This window comes from Macaca fascicularis, chromosome 7, assembly GCF_037993035.2.
Source record: "Macaca fascicularis isolate 582-1 chromosome 7, T2T-MFA8v1.1".
Lineage (NCBI taxonomy): Eukaryota > Metazoa > Chordata > Mammalia > Primates > Cercopithecidae > Macaca > Macaca fascicularis.
The window spans coordinates 127,346,841-127,371,035 of NC_088381.1; the positions used below are offsets into that span (position 1 = coordinate 127,346,841).

Here is a 24,195-nt window from a genome sequence, read left to right on the forward strand (position 1 = left end):
CGTGGGGCGGGACATCGGAGCCTAAACCCGGAAATGGGGGAGGAACTTCGGAGCGGTTGCTCAGGTTACTGGGAGGCGGAGCCGCCGAGCTCGCTGTGGCCCGGATGTTCGGTGCAGCTGCCAGATCCGCTGGTCTAGTGCTTCTGGAAAAAAACCTTCAGGCGGCCCATGGGTGAGTAGTCGGCAAGATCCCGGGAAGTCCTGGTTGTTTCTGGTAGTCCTGGTTGCTTTCCTACACGGCTAGCCTCGGGCTCGGCTCTCTGTAGGCGGCCTTCAGCTGGCGGCGCAGGCTCGCCCCTTGACCCCGCCCGCCCTCGGGCCGGGCCCCGCACTCTTGCCGGGTTGGGGTGGTCTCTGTCCCCGACGGGCTGCCAGGGGAGGCGCGCTGTCTGCGGCGGAAAGGCCAGGTCTTTGTTGTTTGGTCCGAAATGTCCCTTCAGTCCCTTAGTTCAATGTGAAGGGAACACTTGCATGAGGGTTGACTTCAGAATTGAAAACGCGGGTGATAGTGCAGAAAAAACTAAAGCAGAAGCAAGTTGCTGCATAATTTGTCTCCTGCTTCAACCTCAAACGTAGATTTGTAGGGCCCGTCACAAAGGGGCAAGACCGCTGCAAAAAAATAGAATCTTAAAACTTTAACCATCGTTCACTAAAGGAAATGAAAGGGGAAATTACACAGTCACTTGGAGCCTGGGTTTTGTTTAGTAGGTGATAGGCTGTTTATTTCAGTTCAGTTTATCATACTGGTTTTCAGGCCTTGGATTTTGAGAAACTTTAGATTATTGATATTCACATGTACTTATTAAGCATCTACTAGATGTAAAACCCATACAGAAGTTTCCAATTCCTTAACTTCTGCATTCTTGAAAAACCTGAAACATAATTCATTTTCATGTATTAATTTAGAACATTGTGATTACAATGGATTACCAAAAAAAAGCGCCCATTAAAGAGGCCAATGGGTTTAAAAAGCTAAGTCCGAAATTTGTTAAAAGCGAAAATATTAAACTTGAGGAATTTTAATCAATGCTGCTTCTCTTTTTCTCTCAGCAGCATAAGGAGAAGGAAATAAAAAGTCTACTTGAACGTGAAAGGAGAGAGGGCATTGTAGACCAGGCAGTCTGGATTGTGAATCTGTGAATAATTTGGAAATGATTGTTCAAGAATAGTCAAAGATGCATACTTTTTCAAATTAATTCACATGTAGACCACAGTTTGTTTGTTTTGAGAAGGAGTCTCCTTCTGTAGCCCAGGCTGGAGTGCAGTGGCGCGATCTCGGCTCACTGCAACCCCCACCTCCTAGGTTGAAGTGATTCTCCTGCCTCAGCCTCCCGAGTAGCTGGGACTACAGGTGCGCCAGCACGCCTGGCTAATTTTTGTATTTTTAGTAGAGACGGAGTTTCACCGTTTTGGCCAGGCTGGTCTCGAACTCCTGACCTCGTGATCTGCCCACCTCGGCCTCCCAAAGTGCTGGGATTACAGGCGTGAGCCACCTCACCCAACCTGTTTGTTTTAATCCACATTAGATTGTAGGGTTTTGGCAGGAATTCTGTTTCTCCTTGGACTTTCAGTGGCCCCTAACCAGTGGAATCAAGCTCAGTATATGTTTATTGGATGAATCAATGAATGAATGAAGGGAATCAGATGTCACTGATGAAGAAAACTCCTTCCATAATTTCTTCTTGTGAATAAGGTCAAAGACAACATATTAGGTTCTTAGTTGTTGGGGTTTTTTATGTAAGGAATAGCAGCTTTTCCCCTAAGCCTTTAGATCAGGGGATTAATTTTAAGGCAGTAGTTCCTAAATATTTGCCCAATGACAGCCTTGATGAAATTTTCACTTATCCTCCACAAAAATGATAAAAGCTAGGACAAAGTAGGAAGCTTTTTATAAAGGTAATTTATGTACCTCTGTTCTGAAATTATGTTCTCTGCTTTTCCCATGTGAAAATGTGTTCTGTTATGAACATAGATGACAATTGTATGTCTACATGTGGGTGCTTAATGTCCTGACTGGGCAAAATAGAAGCTGGTGACCCTCTACTGGTGCTGTAATTTAAAAATATATGTATATTTGAACTTTATAGTCAGTGAAACTCAAAAGTATCCTCTGATCGTACCGGGTTGGGCCTTGAGTCCTGGGGATAGATCCTGCTCTGCTGGTTGAGGACCTTTATCATAAGGCACAGTATTAACAGCAAGGTTCCAGGATAACTGTCTGCAGTGTCACAGTGTAAAAGGAGAAATTTAAATTTAAAAATGCTTGAAGACTTTTGTCTAATATGTGTTATTTAAAATTTTGAAACTGTTATTTCTGCCAAGTGCTTCAGCTATTATTGCATTTTTTTTTATAATCACAAAAGATGTTACTATACTGGCATTTGTTTTTAAAAAGCTGTCGATATCCAACCAGCATGCCTTGGACTTTATTGTGGGAAGACCCTATTATTTAAAAACGGCTCAACTGAAATATATGGAGAATGTGGGGTAAGTCTTATGTTTGTGTCTTATTTCATGTTGTAAAATCTGTTTGCTTTTGAAATATTTTCACATGTAGAATATTTTTTCTTATTATACTCACTAATTTATAAAAGAATATGGAGGGCCAGGCGCAGTGGCTCATACCTGTAATCCCAGCACTTTGGGAAGCCGAGGCGAGTGGATTACTTGAGGTCAGGAGTTCGAGACCAGCCTGACCAATATGGTGAAACCCCGTCTCTGCTAAAAATAGAAAAAAATTAGCTGGGCATAGTGGTGTGCACTTGTAGTGCCAGCTGCTCGGGAGGCTGAGACAGGAGAATTGCTTGAACCCAGGAAGTGGAGGTTGCAGGGAGCCAAGATCGCACCACTGCATTCCAGCATGGGCAACAGAGGGAGACTCCATCTCAAAAAAAAAATAAAATAAAGAAATATAAAAGAATATGGAGGCATTAATGTAGTCATTGTTTATGTTGGCATTTTGATGTCTATTATTTTTTAAAACATTTAATAATTTAATAATTTCTAATTTATGATTTAGTACCGTGTCTTGTACAGTAAGTTGAACATCATGAATCCAGAACATTTATCTGCAATTATTCTTATATAATGTTCATAACTAGATTTTTCATTGAATGTTAGTCAACTATTTTAGTAACTTAGTAAAAGGAATCTTTTAAGAGCATTGTACAAATATAGCACATACAATATAGATTTCTTTTTATTTTACTTATGCCTTTTTTAGTTCTAAAAGCTGCACATGTAAACTTAAATATTTAAACTGAAATGGGATGTCTTATAGAATGATTTGGGGGGGTGTTAATATTCTAAAATAATATCTGTACACAAAATACTGGTTTTATATATTGTAGGTATGCCCAAGAGGACAGAGAACAAATGCACAGAAATATTGTCAGCCTTGCACAGAATCTCCTGAACTTTATGATTGGCTCTATCTTGGATTTATGGCAATGCTTCCTCTGGTTTTACATTGGTTCTTCATTGAATGGTACTCGGGGAAAAAGAGGTTAGCACATTTCTATGACTGTATCTGGCTGTTGTTATATCCAACTAATGTTGGAATAATTATCACTCAGAAGACCTTATTAAGTAATTCTGCCTCTTCTGTTTTAAAAGTGGTAAACATGTTTTTCCTTTATCTTCAGATTATTCTTAACTGTGACAAGAAAACTTAACAATAGGGCATGACTTAGTAATTTTTAGGGGAACTGTCCTTAGTCCATTTTACTTTCAATGATCTTGAAGGAATACTTTTTTACTTCTCAACTGTAATCCTTATTGGTTTTCTACACAAAATTGGTTATGATGACAAGCTATTTATTGTTATGGAACACATTCTTTGTAATTTAATTTAATACTAATAATCTAGTATGATGTAGTTAAAAACAATATAGCTGTAACCTAATACTAACATATTAAATCAGCACACATTTACTAAGCACTGCATTTTATGTTTGAAAGATCAGGGAAGGAGATATAAAAATAACTGACATGGCTTATAGTCATAATCTTGTGGAGAAAACAAGTGTGTACATAATTATAAATCAGTCTTAGAAATGTAGTGGAAGAGTTATAAACAAAGTACTCTGGAGTTACAAAGAATGGAGAGATAAATTATGCCTGATGGGATCTGAAAGATTTCAAAAAAGGAATATTTTAGGCAGAGGAAACAGCATGAATAATGGCATAGAGGTATGAAATATGTGATCTGTGGTAGGTAGGAATGGAAGTAATCTGGGGTAGTCAAGAGTGGGTTGCAGATGAAGAAAAGTAATATAAAAGGGAGTAGGAAAGATAGGTTGGGGCCAGAATGTGAAGGTTCTTGATAAGCATGTGAACTTTAATCTGCTGGGAATGGGAAGTCAAATTCTGCGTTAGTACATTTCAGCCATACTGGTTTTCTTTTAGTTCCTCCAACTGCTCAGGATCTTTCCTATTTTAGGTTCTTTCCCTTCCTCCAAACTCTTTCTGCTGTCTGAAATACTCTCTTCTTCATCTAACTGCAACTTGTTACCTAGCTACCTTCTTTTCCTTCTGATTTCAATTTAAAAGTCACTCAGTTGAGTGCTTAAAACAACAAAACAACAACAAAACAAAGAGTGCTATTAAAAGAGAAAAATAAGGAAGACAGCTTACTTTCTATGCTTTCCTTCTAGGCCTCTGGGCCTGTGGTGGGACAGGCAGTCTGAAAGACTTCTGAAATGGCTTTAAGGCCTTTTTTTCATTGTCTCGGCTATTAGCACTTGGCTCTCTTTTAGCCATGCTAACCTCTCTAGCAAGTTGTTGCTCTACAGCCTGGTTGAATTCCTCTCCTGAAAATGCTCTTTTCTTCTCTACCACATGGCCAGGCTGCACATTTTCCAAACTTTTAGACTCTGCTTTCCCTTTAAGTATAAGTCCCAATTTTTAAGTCATTCCTTTGCTCCCACATCTATCTGATCATAGGCTGTTAGAAGCAGCCACAGCACATCTTGAATGCTTTGTTGCTTAACGATTTCTTCCACCAGATACCCTAAGTCATCACTCTTAAGTTCCAACTTCCACAGATGCATAGGACTTGGACACAATGCAGCAAAGTTCTTTGCTAGGGCATAATATGGATGACCTTTACTACAGTTCCTGACAACTTCCTTATTTCCATGTGAGACCTCATCAGCCTGGCCTTCACTGTCTATATTTCTGTCAGCATTTTGTTCATAACCACTTAAGGCTGTAAGAGGTTGCAAACTTTCCCTCATCTTCCTGTCTTCTTCTGAGACCTCCAAACTCTTTCAGCCTCTGCCTGGTACCCAGCTCCAAAGCTGCTTCCATATTTTCAGGTGTCTTTATAGTATTGCCCTACCCTTCAGTTTCAGTTTTCTGTTAGTCCATTTGCATTGCCGTAAAGGAATACTTGAGACTGGGTAATTTATAAAGAAAAGAGGTTTAATTGGCCCATGGTTCTGCAGGCTGTACATGAAGCATAGTGCTGGCATCTGCTTCTGGTGATGGCTTGAGGAAGCTTATAATCATGGCAGAAGGCAGAGGGGTACCAGTGTGAGAGGAGGCAGGAGGCAAAGGGGAACCACATGGTGAGAGAGGGAGGAGGTACCTCTTTCATTTTTATTTTTTTATGTTTTATTTATTTATTTTTATTTTTCGAGACAAGGTCTTGGTTTGACACCTAGGCTATATTGCAGTGGTGTGATCGTTGCTTACTGCAACCTTGACTTCCTAGGCTCAAGTGATCTTCCCGACTCAGCCGTCCGAGTAGCTGGGACTACAGGTGTGTACCACCACACCCTGCTAATTTTTTATATTTTGTAGAGACAGAGTCTCTCTCTGTTGCCCAGGCTGGTCTCGATCTCCTGGGCGCAAGCAGTCCTCCTGCCTCAGCCTCCCAAAGCGCTGGGATTACAGGTGTGAGCCACCATGGATCTTTTAAACAACCAAATCTCACATGAACTCCTAGAGTGAGAACTCACTCATTACTGTGAGCACAGCTCCAAGTCATTCCTGAAGCTTTCACTCTCGTGACCCAAATACTTCCCACTAGGCCCCACCTCGTTGAGGATTACATTTCAACATGAGATACGGAGGGAATGAGCATCCAAAAAAATCACTCCTTATTTGAGTGAATCATTTATTGGTGAAGATCTGGTGTATGGAAGTGGCATCATTTGATGTATATTTTAGGAAGAAAATTTCTGTGGAGGGTAGATTAGAGGTGAGATATTTAATAGAAGACTGTTGTCAAAGAAATAGACTGTGGTAGTTGGAATGGAAATGGAAAGGATGGTCCAGATGGAAATAGAATCAGCGGTTTTCTGGGGCGTACCTGATAAATCCAGAGTGGTTATTTACATTGGGAAAGCATTTATAATTTTTCAGAATAATTTATAAAAATACTTTTAAAATAGCATCTTTCATCCAGCTTTTAATTTCTGGTATATTAATAGAATGATGAGAGATGGGGTGAGAACAGAGATGTGATAAAGCTGAAACAGAATAATTGCCCAGTCAATTGGCAGGAAGTTCTCAGCCCCAAAGTAGAGAAGAGCTAAAGGCCATAGGTATGTCTTCACCAAATGCATTTGGATTCAGATATCAGCTGTGTTTTGAGGGAGAGACTTGAATCAGAGACTAGAGGTTGGTTTGAGGGAAGGCGAGGAGTGACTAATGCTCAGACAGGAAAGGAGGTGGGTTTAAAAAGGGAATTGTACAACTATGCTTTGCCTAGGAAATTGGTAACAAGGAACACAAGGGCCATCTCTTAACAATTTCCTGAAACTTTGCACTTACAGTCCGGATAGATTGGGGCTGGAGGTGTCTTAACAAATGTTCCTAAAAACTGGGGATAACCCCTGAGCTGATCTGGAAGGATGCATGGTTTGGCAGATAGGTAAAATGTGTTTTGAGGTGGAGGGTGATGCATGCCCCGATGTGTGGAGGCACAAGTGAACTTAAAGCCTTTTAGCGTGGCCAGGAAATATAGAAGATGATGCTGGCAAGGGGTATTTTTCCAGAAAGACAAAAAGACTCAAAATTAGTTTAATGAGAGGAGTTTGAAAATTGTATTTCATTTTGTAAAGATTATGTGTCTGGCTGCAGACAGACACATAAAAAAGACATAGAACATGACAAGAAGACCAGTAAGAACGTTATCAAAGTAATAGCAAGAAATAATGAAGTTGGGATTTTGCCTCTAAAAATATTAATTCTATAAGGAAGCAAAATGTCAAATTACATAATGTGAATGTGTGTTGATTTATGTTTTCAGTGTTTTCATCTTTGTAAAATGGCACAGGAGTTCTGCTTCCAACAATGTGAGTTAATTAGGAGCGCCAAGTGACCCACCTGCATGAAATAACTAAAGTCTGGGATAGATAAACTATGTGAGACATTGCTGGTCCCAGCTGGAGATGGAGAGATCTCCAGGAACTCTTCTCTTTCAAAACACAAACCAACCCCCCCTGAGTTAGGGCAGAGTGACAAGGCAGGCAGTTGGGATGAGAGGGTTGTCTAAGGTCAATTGCTGGTAGCAGCAGTGTTATCTGGATACTGAATCTTGGGCAGCCTCTGCCAAGACTAGACCCTCAAGGGCCTGAAGCCCAAGGTGGTAGTGGCCATAGCTGCTGGCAAAAGTAGCAGAGTCTCTGCTGGAAAGCTTCCCCATTCTCAGTTTAACCCTATAAGACTCTTGCTCATTAAGATCTAGTAATGACCTCATAGTCTGTGGTTACTAAATAAAATAGCACTAGGACCTATTGGTAGATGCAACAAACAATATATTTATGCTCTCAAAGGACACAGATAATGGACTTTCACCTATGGGATATGTAACTGCTACCTATAAAGAAAGTAAGGGTGTAGTCACAAGCTGTCCATAATAATAAGATTATTTGGAATAAACAGATGTATTGGCGGAAGAAAAGGGAACTTTTAGAAATGAAAATTTATACTTGCCAAAATAAAAAAAAAAAAGGCAGTCAGCAGATTAAACAGTTGAAGATAGAATTAGTGAACTAGAAAAGAATGCATATAAATAATGGCATATAGCACTGAGAAAGAAGGAGATGGAAAATCAGGTGCAAGAAGGTGAGATCCATGTTGGGTGGATGTGGGAGTCGTGCAGGCTTAAAGTCTTACACTTCACAGGAGCCAGTCTCTCTCATAACAATTCCATGAACTTCTGGGGTCCTGCAAGTGACATGCCAATTACAAGAGTCACTGAATTCAAAAAAGCCAAACCATGGTATCCCCATCAGGCATTTATAATTCATTTATGGTTCTCCCCAGTCCAGATGTAATTTACCAGTCAGGATCATTAGTATCATAAGCGGTGTTGCCTAGCAATATAGTTGACATTCTATCCTTACCAGGTTTCCAGAGGAAAAGAGCTAGAGAGTTAATTGAAGGCCAGATTCTCATAAATGTTTTGTTAAGTTTTTGCCCATAGTATCTAATTAGGGTCTCTGGAAAAATAGAGACTATGAAGGAGAGCTGGTATTTTTTTTTTTTTTTCTGGCTGACATCCTGTGGAAAAACCTCCAGCTCTTCTGAACCCTCTTCTCTCCTGCTGCCTCCCCAGAAAGGCTAGAAATTCAGATTTCCACTGCCCTAACCTCTTTTTCTTTTCTTTTTTTCTTTTTTTTTTTTTTTTTTTGTGACAGAGTCTCGCTTTGTCACCCAACCTGGAGCGCAGTGGCGTGATCTCAGCTTACTGCAAGCTCTGCCTCCCGTGTTCATGCCATTCTCCTGCCTCAACCTCTCCAGTAGCTGGGACTACAGGCGCCCACCACCACACCTGGCTAATGTTTTGTATTTTTAGTAGAGACAGGGTTTCACCGTGTTAGCCAGGATGGTCTCTATCTCCTGACCTCGTGATCCGCCCGCCTCAGCCTCCCAAAGTGCTGGGATTACAGGCGTGAGCCAGTGCGCCCGGCCAAGGAGAGCTAGTATTTTAAGAGATACTGGCATGGCACATGTATAGATAGGTAACAAACCTGCATGTTGCGCACGTGTACCCTAGAACTTAAAGTATTATAACCAAAAAAAAAAGAGATACTGGCTTCAGGTTTTACAAAAATAATAAGTAACAGATTCACAGATCCCAGAAGCAAAACACATCCCAAGCAGAATAAATAGAAATTTATACTTACATGCATCATAATTAAACTGCATAATATTGAAAACAGAAGCCATGTGGAAGAGAACCAAGGCATACCTTTTAACAGCCTTGGTTGTGCTTCCAGCCAACAGCCAGCACTTAACTGCAGCCATGTGAGTTAGTCCTTTTAAATGCTGCAGCATGGTCAAGCCTCTAGACGAGTGCTCTCCAAGCTGACATCATGTGGAGCAGAAAGAACTGCCCAGTTGAGCCCAGTCACATCACAAAATAGTGAGAAATGATCAGTGGTTCTTGTTTCAAGCCACCAAGTTTTGAGGTAGTTTGCTATGCAATGGAATCATGGAAATTATTCCACATAATGGAAAATGTTCAAGTAGAAAACTCAAAGTCACCTATAGGCTAGATATGAGAAATAACAAAACCATTTAATAAAAAGGTTGAGTATAAGATAAATATATGAAACTATTTCCTGTATTCCACGTACAGTAAAGTATTGTGACATAGCCAGACCAAGATAGCTAAGCTACATGGGATTTATCTGAGCACTTGACAAGCCAATTTTCAAATTTATATGGAAGAGCAAAGGGCCAGGAATAGCCAAGACCACCAAAGAAGTAGAAAAAATGTATGTAACATCAAGGATTATGATCATATTATTCTTCTGGCTCAGGAATAGATAAATGGACTCAAGAAACAGAATAGAGAGCCAAAACACAGTTATATATGAAACTTTATATGACAGAAGTGTCATGGCAAATTAGTTGGGAGGGTAGGGTTGGGAAGAAGTACCTGTTCAGTAAAATGCTGCTGCTGGGACAATTGACAGTTCAAATGGGAAAAAGTAAAGTTAGATTCTACCTTACCTTAGACACAGAAATCTCTTCTAGGTGAATTAAAGATAAATGTGAAATGTAAAACCTTAAAATTTTTAGAAGAAAATAGTGTGTGTGTGAGATACACACACGTTATCTCAGGGTGTGGAAGGACTTTTTAAAACATTTAAACTGCTAAGTAGGAAAAAAAATAAAGCCCAGTCTATTAAAATTTAGAACATGTTTATAAAAAGACTTCACAAAGAAAGTGAAAATTGAGCCCACAGACTAAGAGGAACACATTTGCAACACATTTAACTAACTGCAGAATGGAGAAACAAATCACAGTATTGTCACACAGTGGAATCCTAATACAGTAGCAAAAAATGACTGAACCTCAGCTGTAAGCAATAGCATGGATGAAAGTTGGAAATGTAATTTTGAGTGGAAAAAAATGTCAGAAGACTTCCATTAGTGTGATACCATTTTATAGTATTCAAAAATAAGCAAAACTAACCAGAATAGTTGTGAAGCATAAATACAATTGGGATAAAAACTTTCTAGAAAGAAGTGATAAAAGCAGTTTGGTACATGGTTGCCTCTAAGGGAGAGACAGAGGGATGGATGGGGAGGAACAAAGAAGTAGTCATAAATTGTTGACAGTGTTCTAGTTATTGGGTAGGAGATGAGCTTATAATATTATAATTACTATACTTTATAACAAACATATGTTACCTACCATCTTTTATGTGCATATTAAGATTAAATAATATACAGATAACTAAGAAATTTTTAGCAACAGTTTGGCAAGATACTAAAGGTACAAGGTAGATCTAATTTCTACTTTTCTGTTACACATTTAGATAATACTGCTACAGTGTTGTTTATCCCTTTGAGAATAAAAGGTTATACTCTTGAGTAGTTTTTGTTTGACTTTTCTTATATATTTAGAAATCTGTATCTTGACACATGTACATGTTTTATTTAAGCCATTTAAATATTGCAGTTTTTCTAATAATCATGCTTTTCCTTCTCTAGTTCCAGTGCACTTTTCCAACACATCACTGCATTATTTGAATGCAGCATGGCAGCTATTATCACCTTACTTGTGAGTGATCCAGTTGGTGTTCTTTATATTCGTTCATGTCGAGTATTGATGCTTTCTGACTGGTACACGATGCTTTACAACCCAAGTCCAGATTACGTTACCACAGTGCACTGTACTCATGAAGCTGTCTACCCACTGTAAGTGTTTATTTCGACTTAGGATTTTTTTTTTTTAATCTCTGAGAATTATTATAGATTTTATGGCCTTTGGAGACAAAAACAGGTGTGGGTTTGAGTTCTGGGTCTGCCAGCTGCTGTATTACTTTGAACATGTAAACAGCCTCTTGTAACTTCAGTTTTTTCATTGGTAAAATAGGAATAATGATACCTTATAAGATGTCTTGAGGATTAAATTAATCCACACATTCTCAGATACTGTGTAACTTAGATATAGGAAGCACTTTATAGTAAATGGCATTATTAGAGTGTTTGGGTTAGTGTATTTTCTTTTTTTCTCCCCAAATAAGTGTAATTTCTATTAGAATGTTTTGTTTTAAAAATATTAAATTCATAAAATTCTGTATGCAATTATGCCAGACTATTCCAGTTTCAGAATTTTTATGAATTTTTGTAAATTCTAGAACTAGAAAATGAATCAAATTCATTTTGATATTTTTTGGGGGAAAGGGAAAATAGAAGTCTGGTATTTATATTCTTATAATTGTAGTGGGCTTTCAGTACATAATATGCTCAGGGAAATTAGTCCTTTTTGAGCAACTTCTTAATAATAAAACATCAAAAACATAGACATGCATATAGGTACAAAACAACCAGATATAGAAAAATGAAAATCATCTTTTCTACCTGTCAGTTTTTTGTTTGTTTTTGAGACAGAGTCTCGCTCTGTTGCCCAGGCTAGAGTGTAGTGGCACGAGATCTCAGCTCACTGCAACCTCTGCCTTCTGGGTTCAAGTGATTCTTGTGCCTCGGCCTCCCCAGCTGGGATTACAGGCATGTGCCACTATGCCTGGCTAATTTTTGTATTTTTAGTAGAGAGACGGGGTTTTGCCATGTTGGCCAGGCTGGTCTTGAACTCCTGGCCTTAAGTGATCTACCCACCTTGGCCTCCGAGAGTGATGGGATTACATGCGTGAGCCACTGGGGCCTTTCACTGCCAATTTTTAGGTATGACAAATTAGTTTACATATATATATATATTTTCACACGCACACATATATACACACACACACATATATAATATACATGCACACACATATATACACACACATATATATACATATATAGCTATAATTTTTATATAAAATACTATATAAAAGACCGGTAATGTCCTTTTTGTTGATTCATTGATTCGTAGAGCTTAGCTCTAAGCATTAATTACCCTCTTGTCATGTAACTCTCCTGAGGCCTTGCATAACTTAACATAGTCCTATTTGGAAAACTTAATAAGTGAAATGAATATTATATTTAAATAAGATATAAGGTAATCTTATTTAAAACAAAATCAGACTTACTTACCAACAGTCTCATTTATGTTACTTATACTAATATTTGTAAAGCCTATATTAGGAGGGTAAGAAAATATAAGATTGGAAGAGAAATGGCAAACAGGTACTACCAACACTCATCTGCACCTGTAATAGTCACTTCTAATTTATTATAGCACTTTTTCTGCTGAATTGAGTGTAGGCTAAGAATCTTGTGGCAGCACTCTCTGTCAATCATAATCATCACACAGCTTCACCGATTAGGACATTTTCCATCTATTCGCTATCCCTGAATCAAGATTGTTTGTTTGTTTTTCTTCCTCAGCACCTTTACCAACAGTCATTGTAGAACAGCTTGCCTGCCTTGTTTTATTAATTATACAAAACAGTGATTTTTAAAATTATGAGATATTATACTGTCTTATAGCATTGGGTTTAGGCATATTATTTATTTACCTAACCATTCTAAATAATAAATGTTTGGTCAGACTGGGCTAAACATTTCTGAAGGTTGTAGGGCTACCACAAGTCATAGTAATTTTTTTTTTTGCAAGTCAACAAAAAGTAATAGCACACAATTACCAGAAATCTTTGGAACACTAGTGCATTGACAAATGAAGGCTGTTTTTCCCAATGTATATATAGCCTAGTTTCTTACAAATTGAAAAATACCACACTACTTTACTGATAGTTATAGTTTTAAGGGGAAACAGATTAGATGAGGCATGAAAAAACATGTAAGCTTCTATCATTATAACTTACTGCAAAAAATAACTTTTACATTACTAAAACTTTAAGAATGAGTTATGGAAAATGGCAGTTATTACTGTTATAGCAATAATTAGCTTTAGTTTGTCAAATTTAAACTATCCCCACATGTAGGCAGCATGGATTGAAAGAGGGGAAGAGTGGAATGGGATGAGGTCTTCTGGTGGAAAGCAGGAGTGGGAAACATAATCACTTCCACAAACTAGTTTCCTAGTTCATTTGGAGAAACAGGATGGTTTCTTCCTGATTAAAGTGATAATCTTTTTGGAGCTCTTAAGGAATTACAAGTTGTGGGAATGGACAGATTTTGTTTTGTTTTGCTGTTGATAGGAGGTAGCAAACAAGAGTAGGAAACTAATTCATTAGAAGAGGTAACACATGATGGTTTCCTCTTGATTAAAATCATCTTTTTTAGCGCTCTTAAGGAACTACAAGTTGCAGGAATGGATAGATTTTGTTTTCTTTTGATGTTGGTTGGGGGTGGTATAACAAGACAAAAAAGTATCACCCAAGAGATCAAACATGTACTAATGTATTACCATGCAGGACTGAACCTAAAAGCATCACAGAAACACAGGATTATGGTATCATTTTGCTGTGTGGGTAGAAAGCATGTGGTCCGTGATCTGAAATGACTGCTGACTTCGTAGGACACTCCCCTGTATAGGGAGAGGGTTTGAGTAGCAAGATAGTAAAAACAATACTCAGGAAAATTAAGGTAGAACTATGTGGATAAAAGTCCCATTATTCAAAATAAAGTACTAGAAGTCTGGTGACACAGAGCTCTTTCTACAGCTTTTTTTTTCTGATTATAAAAGTTACATTAAAAATGGGACATTTCAAAAACATAGAATAAAAGCACACACAGAATAAAATAATCTGTAATTCTATTCCATGAGATGGATTCTGCTAAAAATTTTGTCTTTCCAGTTTTATTTCTGCATGTGTATGCATACATTTTAAAGACTATTAAGGCTATACTATGACATGCTATTTTGTAAGCTGTTGGTACTTAATATATTAGGCACAGTTAATTTTGTTAACATTTATTTCATAACTAAATTTTTATGTCTGCATAATATTGCAGCATGAATATACTATAAAATATAACCAGTTTCCTATAATTGAATATTTATTTTCTTTAGGACTTTTCTTTATTATAAGTGATTCAATAAAAATCCTTGTACAGTAGGGTTTTTTATGTATCCCTGGTTGTCTCCCTTGGATAAATTTCTACAGGTAAAATTGCTGAATCAAAAGGGATAAACAGTTTTAGGATTTTTGATACATATTTCCAGACTACCTAAGAAAGCAACCATTGTACCTTTGCTAGCAGTGTATGAGAGCCTGTTTGGCCAGCCTTCCGCCAATCTGAATATCCAATGGATAGAGTAAATATGCTTTTTAAACCTTTTTTAGGCTCTTTCATTTAAAAGTGATCAAGGATAAAAACATTTTTAAAACATTTTTGATGTTACAAATTTTCTATTTTATTTTACAGATACACCATTGTATTTATCTATTATGCATTCTGCTTGGTATTAATGATGCTGCTCCGACCTCTTCTGGTGAAGAAGATTGCATGTGGGTTAGGGAAGTCTGATCGATTTAAAAGTATTTATGCTGCACTTTACTTCTTCCCAATTTTAACTGTGCTTCAGGCAGTTGGTGGAGGCCTTTTATGTAAGTTTGATGGGTACAGTCAAGTCAATGAAATATATTTATTATTGTATGCAGTAATATTTCCTCTAGATTTAACTTTGGAACTTTTTCCTTAAAATAGTTTGCTTAATCCTTTCTTTTTTTTTTTTTTTTTTTTTTTGTTGAGATGGAATCTCACTCTGTCAGCAGGCTGGAGTACAGTGGTATGATCTCGGTTCACTGCAACCTCCGCCTCCCAGGTTCAATTGATTCTCCTGCCTTGGCCCCCCGAGTAGCTGGGATTACAGGCATGTGCCACCATGCCCGGCTAATGTTTGTAATTTTTTTTAGTAGAGACAGGGTTTCACCATGTTGGTCAGGAAGGTCTCGATCTCCTGACCTCATGATCCGCCCACCTTGGCCTCCCAAAGTGCTGGGATTATAGGCATGAGCCACTGCGTCCAGCTGATTTGTTTAATCCTTGAAAATAAACCTTAGTGTATGTTTTTGCTAAAACATATGATCAGTATTATAAAGAAAAGTCATGGATTTCTTGGAATGGAATAAAAATTCTCAAGAAATCAGTGACAGCTAATCAAAACTGATTTCTGTTTAGAGAATACTTTGCATTTGAAGCTTATGACCAAATTAGAAGATTTTAAAAATCTAAGTATATCATAAGAAATAGAAACTGGTTTTTATTTAGGAATTTATGAAAATTAGTTTTGATAATGTATACTGTTTATTATTAAGTAAGGTCTTAGGTTTCTAAGTTCATTTATGAAAACCTTTTATAGTAAAAGTCCTCAATATCTTTTATTTTAATGTAACCATTAATTCATTTGCTTAGTAACCATTTAGACCAAACTGTGACTCAGAAGAATAAGAAAAATTCACTATTAAAAACCTCACATACAACCAGGAGATAAAGCAGGCAAGCCCAGTGGCTGAGAAAACGTAGTGTGGTTCTTTTGAATATGTGACATTGAACATTCCAAGGATGTTGGACATCATCCTTTATATGGAGCTTGGTAATATAATTTGGTAATATAGTTTAGGAATGTAATTTGGTTCAAGGTGATGGTGGGGCTTGAGGGTAAGACCAAGGGAACCAGAAATTCTGTTATCCCCCATATTCTGGTTTACAGATGAACTGTTTCATTTGGCCTGCACAGGATTCGAAAATCTATAGTTCCCTCTAGCTCCTCTCTCCCTGTTAGATTTGGCCCATTCCCTGTACCTTCCTGGCTAGCCTCTGTGTCATTTGAGGTTGCCATTCTTGCTCTAGGGAATAGGGGCCTGTTTTTAAAAGGATTTAGGCAGAAGAGTGACATGATTACATTTGCACTGTAGAAAGATAACTTGATACATGTGGAATTCTCTACCTATGGTAGCAAAACACTGGGAATGAGGAGCAGCTTCAAAGATAGCATTCACTAAGCTAGGTAACAAATATAGGGGTTGAAGGAATGGGACAAGAATTTTATAAAGTAGCTTTTTGACTTAGTAACCAGTGGAGGGATAAATATGAATATTAGAAGCAGCAAGTAGGTTGGTGAAGAGAAATGAATTCAGTTTCAGTATTCGTGGAATAGCCAAAAGATTACAGGTAGTTGTTTCTGCTAGGCTGGAAGAATTAAGAATTGGCCGACCTCAAATCTGTAGGTTCTAGACTGCAGGTGGTGCTATTGTGTAGAGCCTTTTGGCTATGAAATGGAAACAAGGGAAACACTGTGAAAAGCAGGAAAACGTTTGGAAAGCTAACCCAAAGAGATGCCAGACAGCATTGCTTTCTATATTGTAGCTGTCTGTATTGAAAAATAACTTTTCCCACAGTGAATGTTTTTATCATTTTAACAAGCTTCCACTCAAAACACATTCATGGGGGACTCAAGGAGGTACTGTTCATTTGCACTACTAACTCATAATGTTATGATGTTGAAAAAAAGATAATTTTTGGTTTGTAGGGATATAGCAAGTCTGAGGAAAGCAGAGCACCAGGAAGCTTCTGATAGCTTAAGATAATGAAGGACTGCGGGTCTAGGGCATGATTAGGAATATGTCAGTGACAAACTTTTACCTTTTTTGCAAGTATTATGGAAGCCAGCTTCTAAGTGTGATCTGTATCTGAACCACCAGGGGAACTAAAATGCATATCCCTAGACCCTACTCCAGACCTGGTTGCACAAAATCTCAAGTTTTTTTATGCAGTAGAATTTAAGAACCACTCCAAATCCTATCTCTAGCCCGGCACCTCCCTCTACTCCCCACAAATTTGGGCTCAGTTAGAAACTTCCTCTTTATTCCTTTTTACTGTATATGGCTTTTTACTACCAGGTCTTAAATTTGTATCATTAGCAACATTGTTTAGCTACGTATAAGTTAGAATTTTGTTTTTTATTTTTTATTTTTTGAAAGGCTGATTGAGGACCTAATCACTGTCTATGAAATAAAAGGTTATAAATGTCAAATAAGTCATTTAGTTCTTTAGTAAGTTGGAATCAGGCCTGTATAGATAATTCAGTTTCTGGTGCTGAATCCTGAGTTAACATTTGAAATTGTTCCAAATGGGTTCTACTGCAATGTAGAATGATTAGTAGTTTCATAAACTGAAGTCGTTTACAAATAATTGTATGAAAAATAATTCAAAGGTATTTTTCTCAATTTGTCCATTTATTTTAGTGTGTTATAAATTTGAAACATTTTAAGAGAAAAGTGGTGTTTTAGAGGAAAAAATTTGCTTAAAGTATTATTGTACTGTATTTAAAGTAGAGATTGCTGGAATTTTGATATTAAGAATACTGAATGATCTCTTTATCCTTTAAAGTTTATTGATAAATGACCTTTTCTAAAGATTAATTAAAGCTGAGTTACTCTTATAGATAACCTTTCTCAACTGAGGTTCCCCACCTGGACCACAAAACACAGAAAATTATTTGACCATTTTTTGAATTCTCCTAAGTTTAGTACATAACCGGTACTATTCTAGAATGCAGAGGAGAGAAGTTAATTATTTACATTCACTGGATGCCTTAAGGCAGGGTTCTTCAAAGCTGGCCCAAGGATAGTTTTTACATTTTTTTGTGGTTAAAAAAAATCAAAAGACTTATATTTCTTGATGTGAAAAATGTATGAAATTTATATTTTACTGTCCATAAAGTTTTTATTGGAACACAGCCATGCCCATTCATGTATGTATTGTCTATGGCTGCTTTCCTGCTACAGCTGCAGAGCTGGGTAATCGAGACAGAGACATGCAGGGCTAAAATCATTTACTATCTTGCCCTTTCCAGAAAAAGCTTGCTGGCCCCAGCCTCAGAACCTTAGGTTGTAAGTCTCACAGAACTGGTTGAGAAAGGATTTGACTCTAAGAGTTACTATTTGAATTTATTTGATGGTTTATTGAGAAAATTTGTTTAATTTCCAACATAACACCAATGCTTCTCTTTCAGATTACGCCTTCCCATACATTATATTAGTGTTATCTTTGGTTACTCTGGCTGTATACATGTCTGCTTCTGAAATAGAGGTAGGAAGTCTTTTTTTCCTTTGTTAAAGACTGTTTTTGATAAATTTGACAAGTAAATATCAGAATAGTCCATATGATATGATATAGTACAACTAATTGTTTTAGTAATCTTTGGTTGATTGATGCCACTTGGTAGCTTTTGGCTTGTTAACTTTATGAAAAGTTGTGTACCAGACTATATATTTCCCTGGGAAATGAGTGAAAGAGTGAAGTAGTCGGGCTCAAGTATCCAGCATGAAGGAGAAAAGTCGTTTCACACAATTTACCCATGTAGCAAACATATAATTATTGAAATGTTGAAAGTTACTAGCACTATTTTGAGAAAAACCATAAAAATGTTTTATATTTAGAACTAATTTTAAACTTTATTTTACAATGGCAACATTAACAGTCATCAATAATTATGTGTTCCATATCCTTCTTTGTTTTATCACAAATTTTATTTTCTTGATTATGGATGTTTACTTTTATCCCATAATGTTTGGGGGATTTGGAGCTAACATTAATAGCCACATTATTCTGATACTGTTCCTTTTTCACGGTATCCATTTTGTACCTGTAACTTTTTAATATTTCAGTGTAAGGCCACTATTATAAAGAACTCCTTTTTAAAAACTATATATGTCTTTATTTTCAGAATATTTTTGGCCAAAAAAGTATCTTTTGACATATTTATAGTCACTGGGTAGAATAGAACATCATGTCATAACTTTTATATTTTCAGATATTCTATTAAGGAACTAAGCTATTGGTGGAAAACATGAACAACAAATGAGAAGTAGTAGTATATTTGACTCTATATCTAGGGGAAAATGTATTCATTAAACTTTGAATCAAAATGGACATTCTTGTACATTATTTGTTCATATGCAATCTGACATTTTCTTTCTAAAATAATTATGTGGCTCTCTACTGTTAATATATTACATTTAAATTATTGCTTTTAAATACGTTAATGGCTCTGATTTAAGAACTCTTTATTCTGAGGCCAATCTGAAGTGTCTTAGTACTCTTCCATCCTATACTTGCTAATCTAGGGCCTTTGAACTGTCTCAAACTACCCATGACAATTGATATGTGCTTTGTCATAATTCATAACATAAAAGAAAACTCAACTGAGAGAAAATAAGTTGTAAACTATTTTGGAGTGGTTGCTGTTGATGCCACTTTTTCTATTGCCTTAGTGAGACAGTGAGTGGGGGAAAACATCTAGGAATCATAGTGACTTTTAGGTAGGATAATAGTGGAAGAACTAGACAGAATGTTTTTATAGTGATTATTCAGTTGTTTTCATCTGGAGATGATCCTCATTTTTCCTTTGTAGTCTTTAACCAGCATTGAAATATAATTAATAAAAGAAGCGAGGCAAATTAGTTTTGGCACTTTTATCAACTCTAGGGAAAGATTTGAAGGAGGAAATAGTTGGATATTTGGATATTTGGATAAAATCAGGTTTTTAATTATTTATTTATTTATTTATTTATTTATTTATTTTTTGGCAGAGTATCACTCTGTTGCTCAGGCTTGAGCGCAGTAGTGCAATCTCAGCTCACTGCAACCTCCGCCTCTCAGGTTCAAGCAGTTCTCCTGCCTCAGCTTCCTGAGTACCTGGGATTACAGGCGCACGCCACCACACCTGGCTAATTTTTGTGTTTTTAGTAGAGACGGGGTTTCACCATGTTGATCAGGCTGGTCTCGAACTCCTGACCTCATGATCCACCCACCTCGGCCTTCCAAAGTGCTGGGATTACAGGGGTGAGCCACCAGACCCGGTCTTGAATTTTTTCATCTTATCCAGAGTTAAGAATTAGCCATACACTGTTAAATTAGCTTGAACTTATTTGTTTCTCTGCCCCTGTGAATCTCCTATATAAAATGTTCACATACTTCAATTAGCATGAATCAGAAATGGGGACCTAAAGCAGGAAAAGACAGCTTAGTACTGGTTGAGTTGATGAGCTGTTTAATGATAAGAGAAAGTTGGTAACTAACCTGTTGCAAATTACGTTTTAATGTGTTCATTAGCACATTTAGGTATTAATTTTGTATTAATTTCATTCTTCTAGTTTCTGCATACTATACAGCTGTATTAAGGATTAAAAGAAAATCAGAGTGTTCATGTGTCATTTCTGCTCCCTTACTATTCATGCAGCAGGCTCCAGGAATGCTAGAAGTTAAGGAGGTTGCGTTTCTGTACCTCCTATTTCTCACCTGTAGATCTATAACCACCGTGGATCAGGCCAGGAAGAAAGCATATAAAGTGGAGTTTCCCTTCTAGTTTATATCTTTCTTTCAGAAGAAACTATAGTGTTTCCAGGAGTGAATGATGGCATAGACTAGGACTTCAGAGACATGATGACGTGGCTCTCGTCTGGGTGCTGCTGCTGAGTGCTTATATGACCTTAGGAGCCTCACTTTCCTCATCTACAAAGTGGAGTGGCTAGACTGAGTGATTTCTTAAGTCTTTTGTAGCTCAAATATTTTATGATTCTGAGATTATAAATAATACATTTTACATTAAAATAAATTATCCAGCTGATTTAGCCTGATAATCTGTATTTCTCTTTTCTTTCTTTTACAAAATTATATAGAACTGCTATGATCTTCTGGTCAGAAAGAAAAGACTTATTGTTCTCTTCAGCCACTGGTTACTTCATGCCTATGGAATAATCTCCATTTCCAGAGTGGATAAACTTGAGCAAGATTTGCCCCTTTTGGCTTTGGTACCTACACCAGCCCTTTTTTACTTGTTCACTGCAAAATTTACCGAACCTTCACGGATACTCTCAGAAGGAGCCAACGGACACTGAGTGTAGACATGTGAAATGCCAAAAACCTAAGAAGTGCTCCTAATAAAAAAGTAAATCAGTCTTAACATTGTACGAGAACTATTCTGTCATATATGGGAATAAGATTGTCAGTATATCTTAATGTTTCGGTTTGTTTTTGTTTTGCTTATGGTTAGACTTACAGACTTGGAAAATGCAAAACCCCATAATACTCTGTTATACAGGGTAATATCTGCTACACTGGAAGCCCACTAGGAAGCCCTTGCTTCTCTCAACAGTTCAGCTGTTCTTTCGAGCAAAATCATGTTTCTGTGTACCTAGCAATGTGTTCCATTTTATGAAGAAAAACTTCAACACATGTAATGTTCACTCCTTAACAGTGGCATAATTGTACATACCTGTTGTGTTTCAGTTTGTTTTTCACCTATAATGAATTGTAAAGACACACATACTTGTGGGGTCTGATAGCAAACATAGAAATGATGTATATTGTTTTTTGTTATCTATTTATTTTCACCAATACAGTATTTGGATGTATTGCAAAAATAGATAATAATTTATATGACATGTTTTCTGTCTATAGACTGGTTCAAGGCTTGTTTGGATTATTGTTCCTGTAAAGAAAACAACAATAAAAAGCTTAACTACATAAAATTTCAATGTTTTGACACTTAATTGTTGTTTGGCACAATAGTATGGAAGTAATTCAAACTGGTAAATAGTTTCCTCTCATATCTCGGGTATGTATACATAGCATATTTTATTGATCCAGAGATACTTTTTATTTCATGTTTTGACATCTCTGAATTAGGATGCATCTTACAACTGATGGCTTATTAGATTTATGAAATACAGAAGATACACAGTATAAAAGGTTTTCCTGTGGTTGGTTTGTGGTTTGTGATAGGTTTTCTGTGATGTTTATGCTTTGAAGGCCTTGAGACTTAGGGTCGCAACCATGGAAGCAAAATGAGATTTTTAGCTCTTAACCTAACAACCTGACCATGTTTATCCATTTTTATTGTTTAGAATTTTATTTATTGATTCTGCTACTTGGTGGAGGTTGTGTGAGTTAGTTAAATTTTAAATGTTTAAGACTTCTATTAACAGCTGCAAAATGTGAAAGCAAGTGCACTCACTTTTCCTGTAGTTGTGTTTGTCTTTTGAATTCACAGCAGTTGTATCCTTGAGTTATTTTGTTAGTTATTCTTTGTTAATGTATTTTTCTCAGTACATTTAACCACTGGGAAATGAACTCTTGGTACGAATGTGTTTCTTCTTTTCTGTAGGAATAAAAAATAAATGTAAAAATTCTATTCGTACTGCACATATGTTTGGGGGGTTATTAGTGTTCATTAAAATTCTGAGTTGCCCAAAGAATCCTCAACTGGGTAATTGTATAATCGGGATAGAGTGGGGAGGGTGTCATGTGTCTGATTACTAGGACTCTATATTCTGGTCCACTTGGAGCCATTTTTACAATCTTTTTTTTCATATGTCCTGTTCTAGCAGAAAAGTATATATGCAAAAGAAGAAATTATAATTACAAGGCCTCCCAGGCAAATCATTTCCAGAATACTTAACATATATCTGTATTTTTAATTTGCTTTGGTAAGAATAAGACTAGAACAACTCATAGCCACTGCAGTTGCTAATGTTACTAAATAATTTGTTAAAACATGGTCATTGAAATTTTAAAATCGACCCTTGTCTTAGCTTTGTTAAGTTTTGACTTAGGCTCTTGTAGCACACCACAATCCTCATCACTACAGTGTCTGGTAATTTTGCTAACCAGTCCTGAAGAGGTCATTTAAAAGTCAAAATACAGGTGGAATATCTCATATCCAAAAATGCTTTAGACCAGAAGTGTTTCGAATTTCAGGTATTTTCAGATTTTGGAATATTTGCATTATACTTAACAGTATCCGTAATCCTAAAATCTGAAATCTTAAATTCTCCAAAGAGTATTTTCTTTGAGTGTCATGTTGGTGCTGAAAAAGCTTTGGGTTTTGGAGCATTTTGGATTTTGGATTTTCAGACCAGGGATACTAAATCTGTGTTTTCTTGATTAATTTGGGTCAGTTGATAAATTTAATAACTACTTTGTTATATATTTGTCTAAAACCATTGGTTTGTGAGACTATTGCACATTGAAGCCACCTGGAGAGATTTTTAAAAATAATGTCTGGGCCCCACGCCCAGAAATTCATGTTGAATTGGTCTACGGTGCTGTTTGAACATGGGGAATTTTTTTTTTTTTTTTTTTTTTTTTTTTTGAGACAGGGTCTGACTCTGTTGCCCAGGCCGGAAGTGCAGTGATGCAATCTCGGCTCACTGCAACCTCCACCTCCTGGGTTCAAGTGATTCTCATGCCTCAGTCTCCCAAGCAACTGGGAGTATAGGTGCCCACCATGACACCCAGCTACTTTTTGTATTTTTAGTACAGATAGGGTTTCACCATATTGGTCAGGCTGGCCTCAAACTCCTGACCTCAGTGATCTGTTCACCTTAGCCTCCCAAAGTACTGGGGTTACAGGCATGAGCCACCACACCCGGCCGAGCACAGGGATTTTTTAAAACCTCCAGGTGATTCTAATGTTTGAGAACCACTGATCTAAACTCCTATTTCAGATCTTAATTTTTCCAAGAGACAAGTACTAGGCAAATGATTTTCTTCTCTCTGAAATTTTGATTCTGCTTTAATTATAAAGAGGTGCTTTTCTAGAATTAAAATGTAGATGATTGTATCAAGCCCCTCATCACAATAACGAGATAACTTTGACAGTTATATAAATTGATTTTTTAAATGTTTCTTTTAAAGTACCTAATCCTAAAAATGTCTTCTGTAGTCCATGTATCAAGATATTTGGTTAATACACAAATTATTTATGTAACCTAACATATGATGTAATACTCAAGGACTTTTGTAATTTTAAGACAAAATTATTTTTAATACTTTAAAAATAACTGTACTAAGTTACTGTTTAGCTTACAT

At 36.8% G+C, this 24,195-nt stretch overlaps 2 protein-coding genes across 3 annotated transcripts in view; one reads left to right on the forward strand and one right to left on the reverse strand.

Annotated features, from left to right (window-relative positions):
• Window positions 1-92: 92 nt before the first annotated feature.
• Window positions 93-22,511, forward strand: JKAMP (JNK1/MAPK8 associated membrane protein). 2 transcript variants are annotated; one of them, XM_073997471.1, is made up of 7 exons: window positions 93-172; window positions 2,396-2,487; window positions 3,351-3,505; window positions 10,960-11,166; window positions 14,743-14,924; window positions 18,335-18,411; window positions 21,003-22,511. In XM_073997471.1, exons 1-7 carry the CDS (start codon window positions 169-171, stop codon window positions 21,219-21,221), a joined length of 936 nt encoding a protein of 311 aa, XP_073853572.1. In that variant the 5' UTR covers window positions 93-168; the 3' UTR covers window positions 21,222-22,511. The 2 variants fall into 2 exon arrangements, with proteins under 2 accessions (XP_073853572.1, XP_073853573.1); XM_073997472.1 differs by having other exon boundaries at window positions 2,414-2,487.
• CCDC175 (coiled-coil domain containing 175) overlaps window positions 21,744-24,195 on the reverse strand; it is a 62,009-nt gene continuing 59,557 nt past the window's right edge. Inside the window, 2 exon segments of the mRNA XM_005561385.5 lie at window positions 21,744-22,459; window positions 22,461-22,483. Coding sequence (XP_005561442.4) covers window positions 22,400-22,459; window positions 22,461-22,483 — 83 coding nt within the window. The 3' untranslated portion in view covers window positions 21,744-22,399.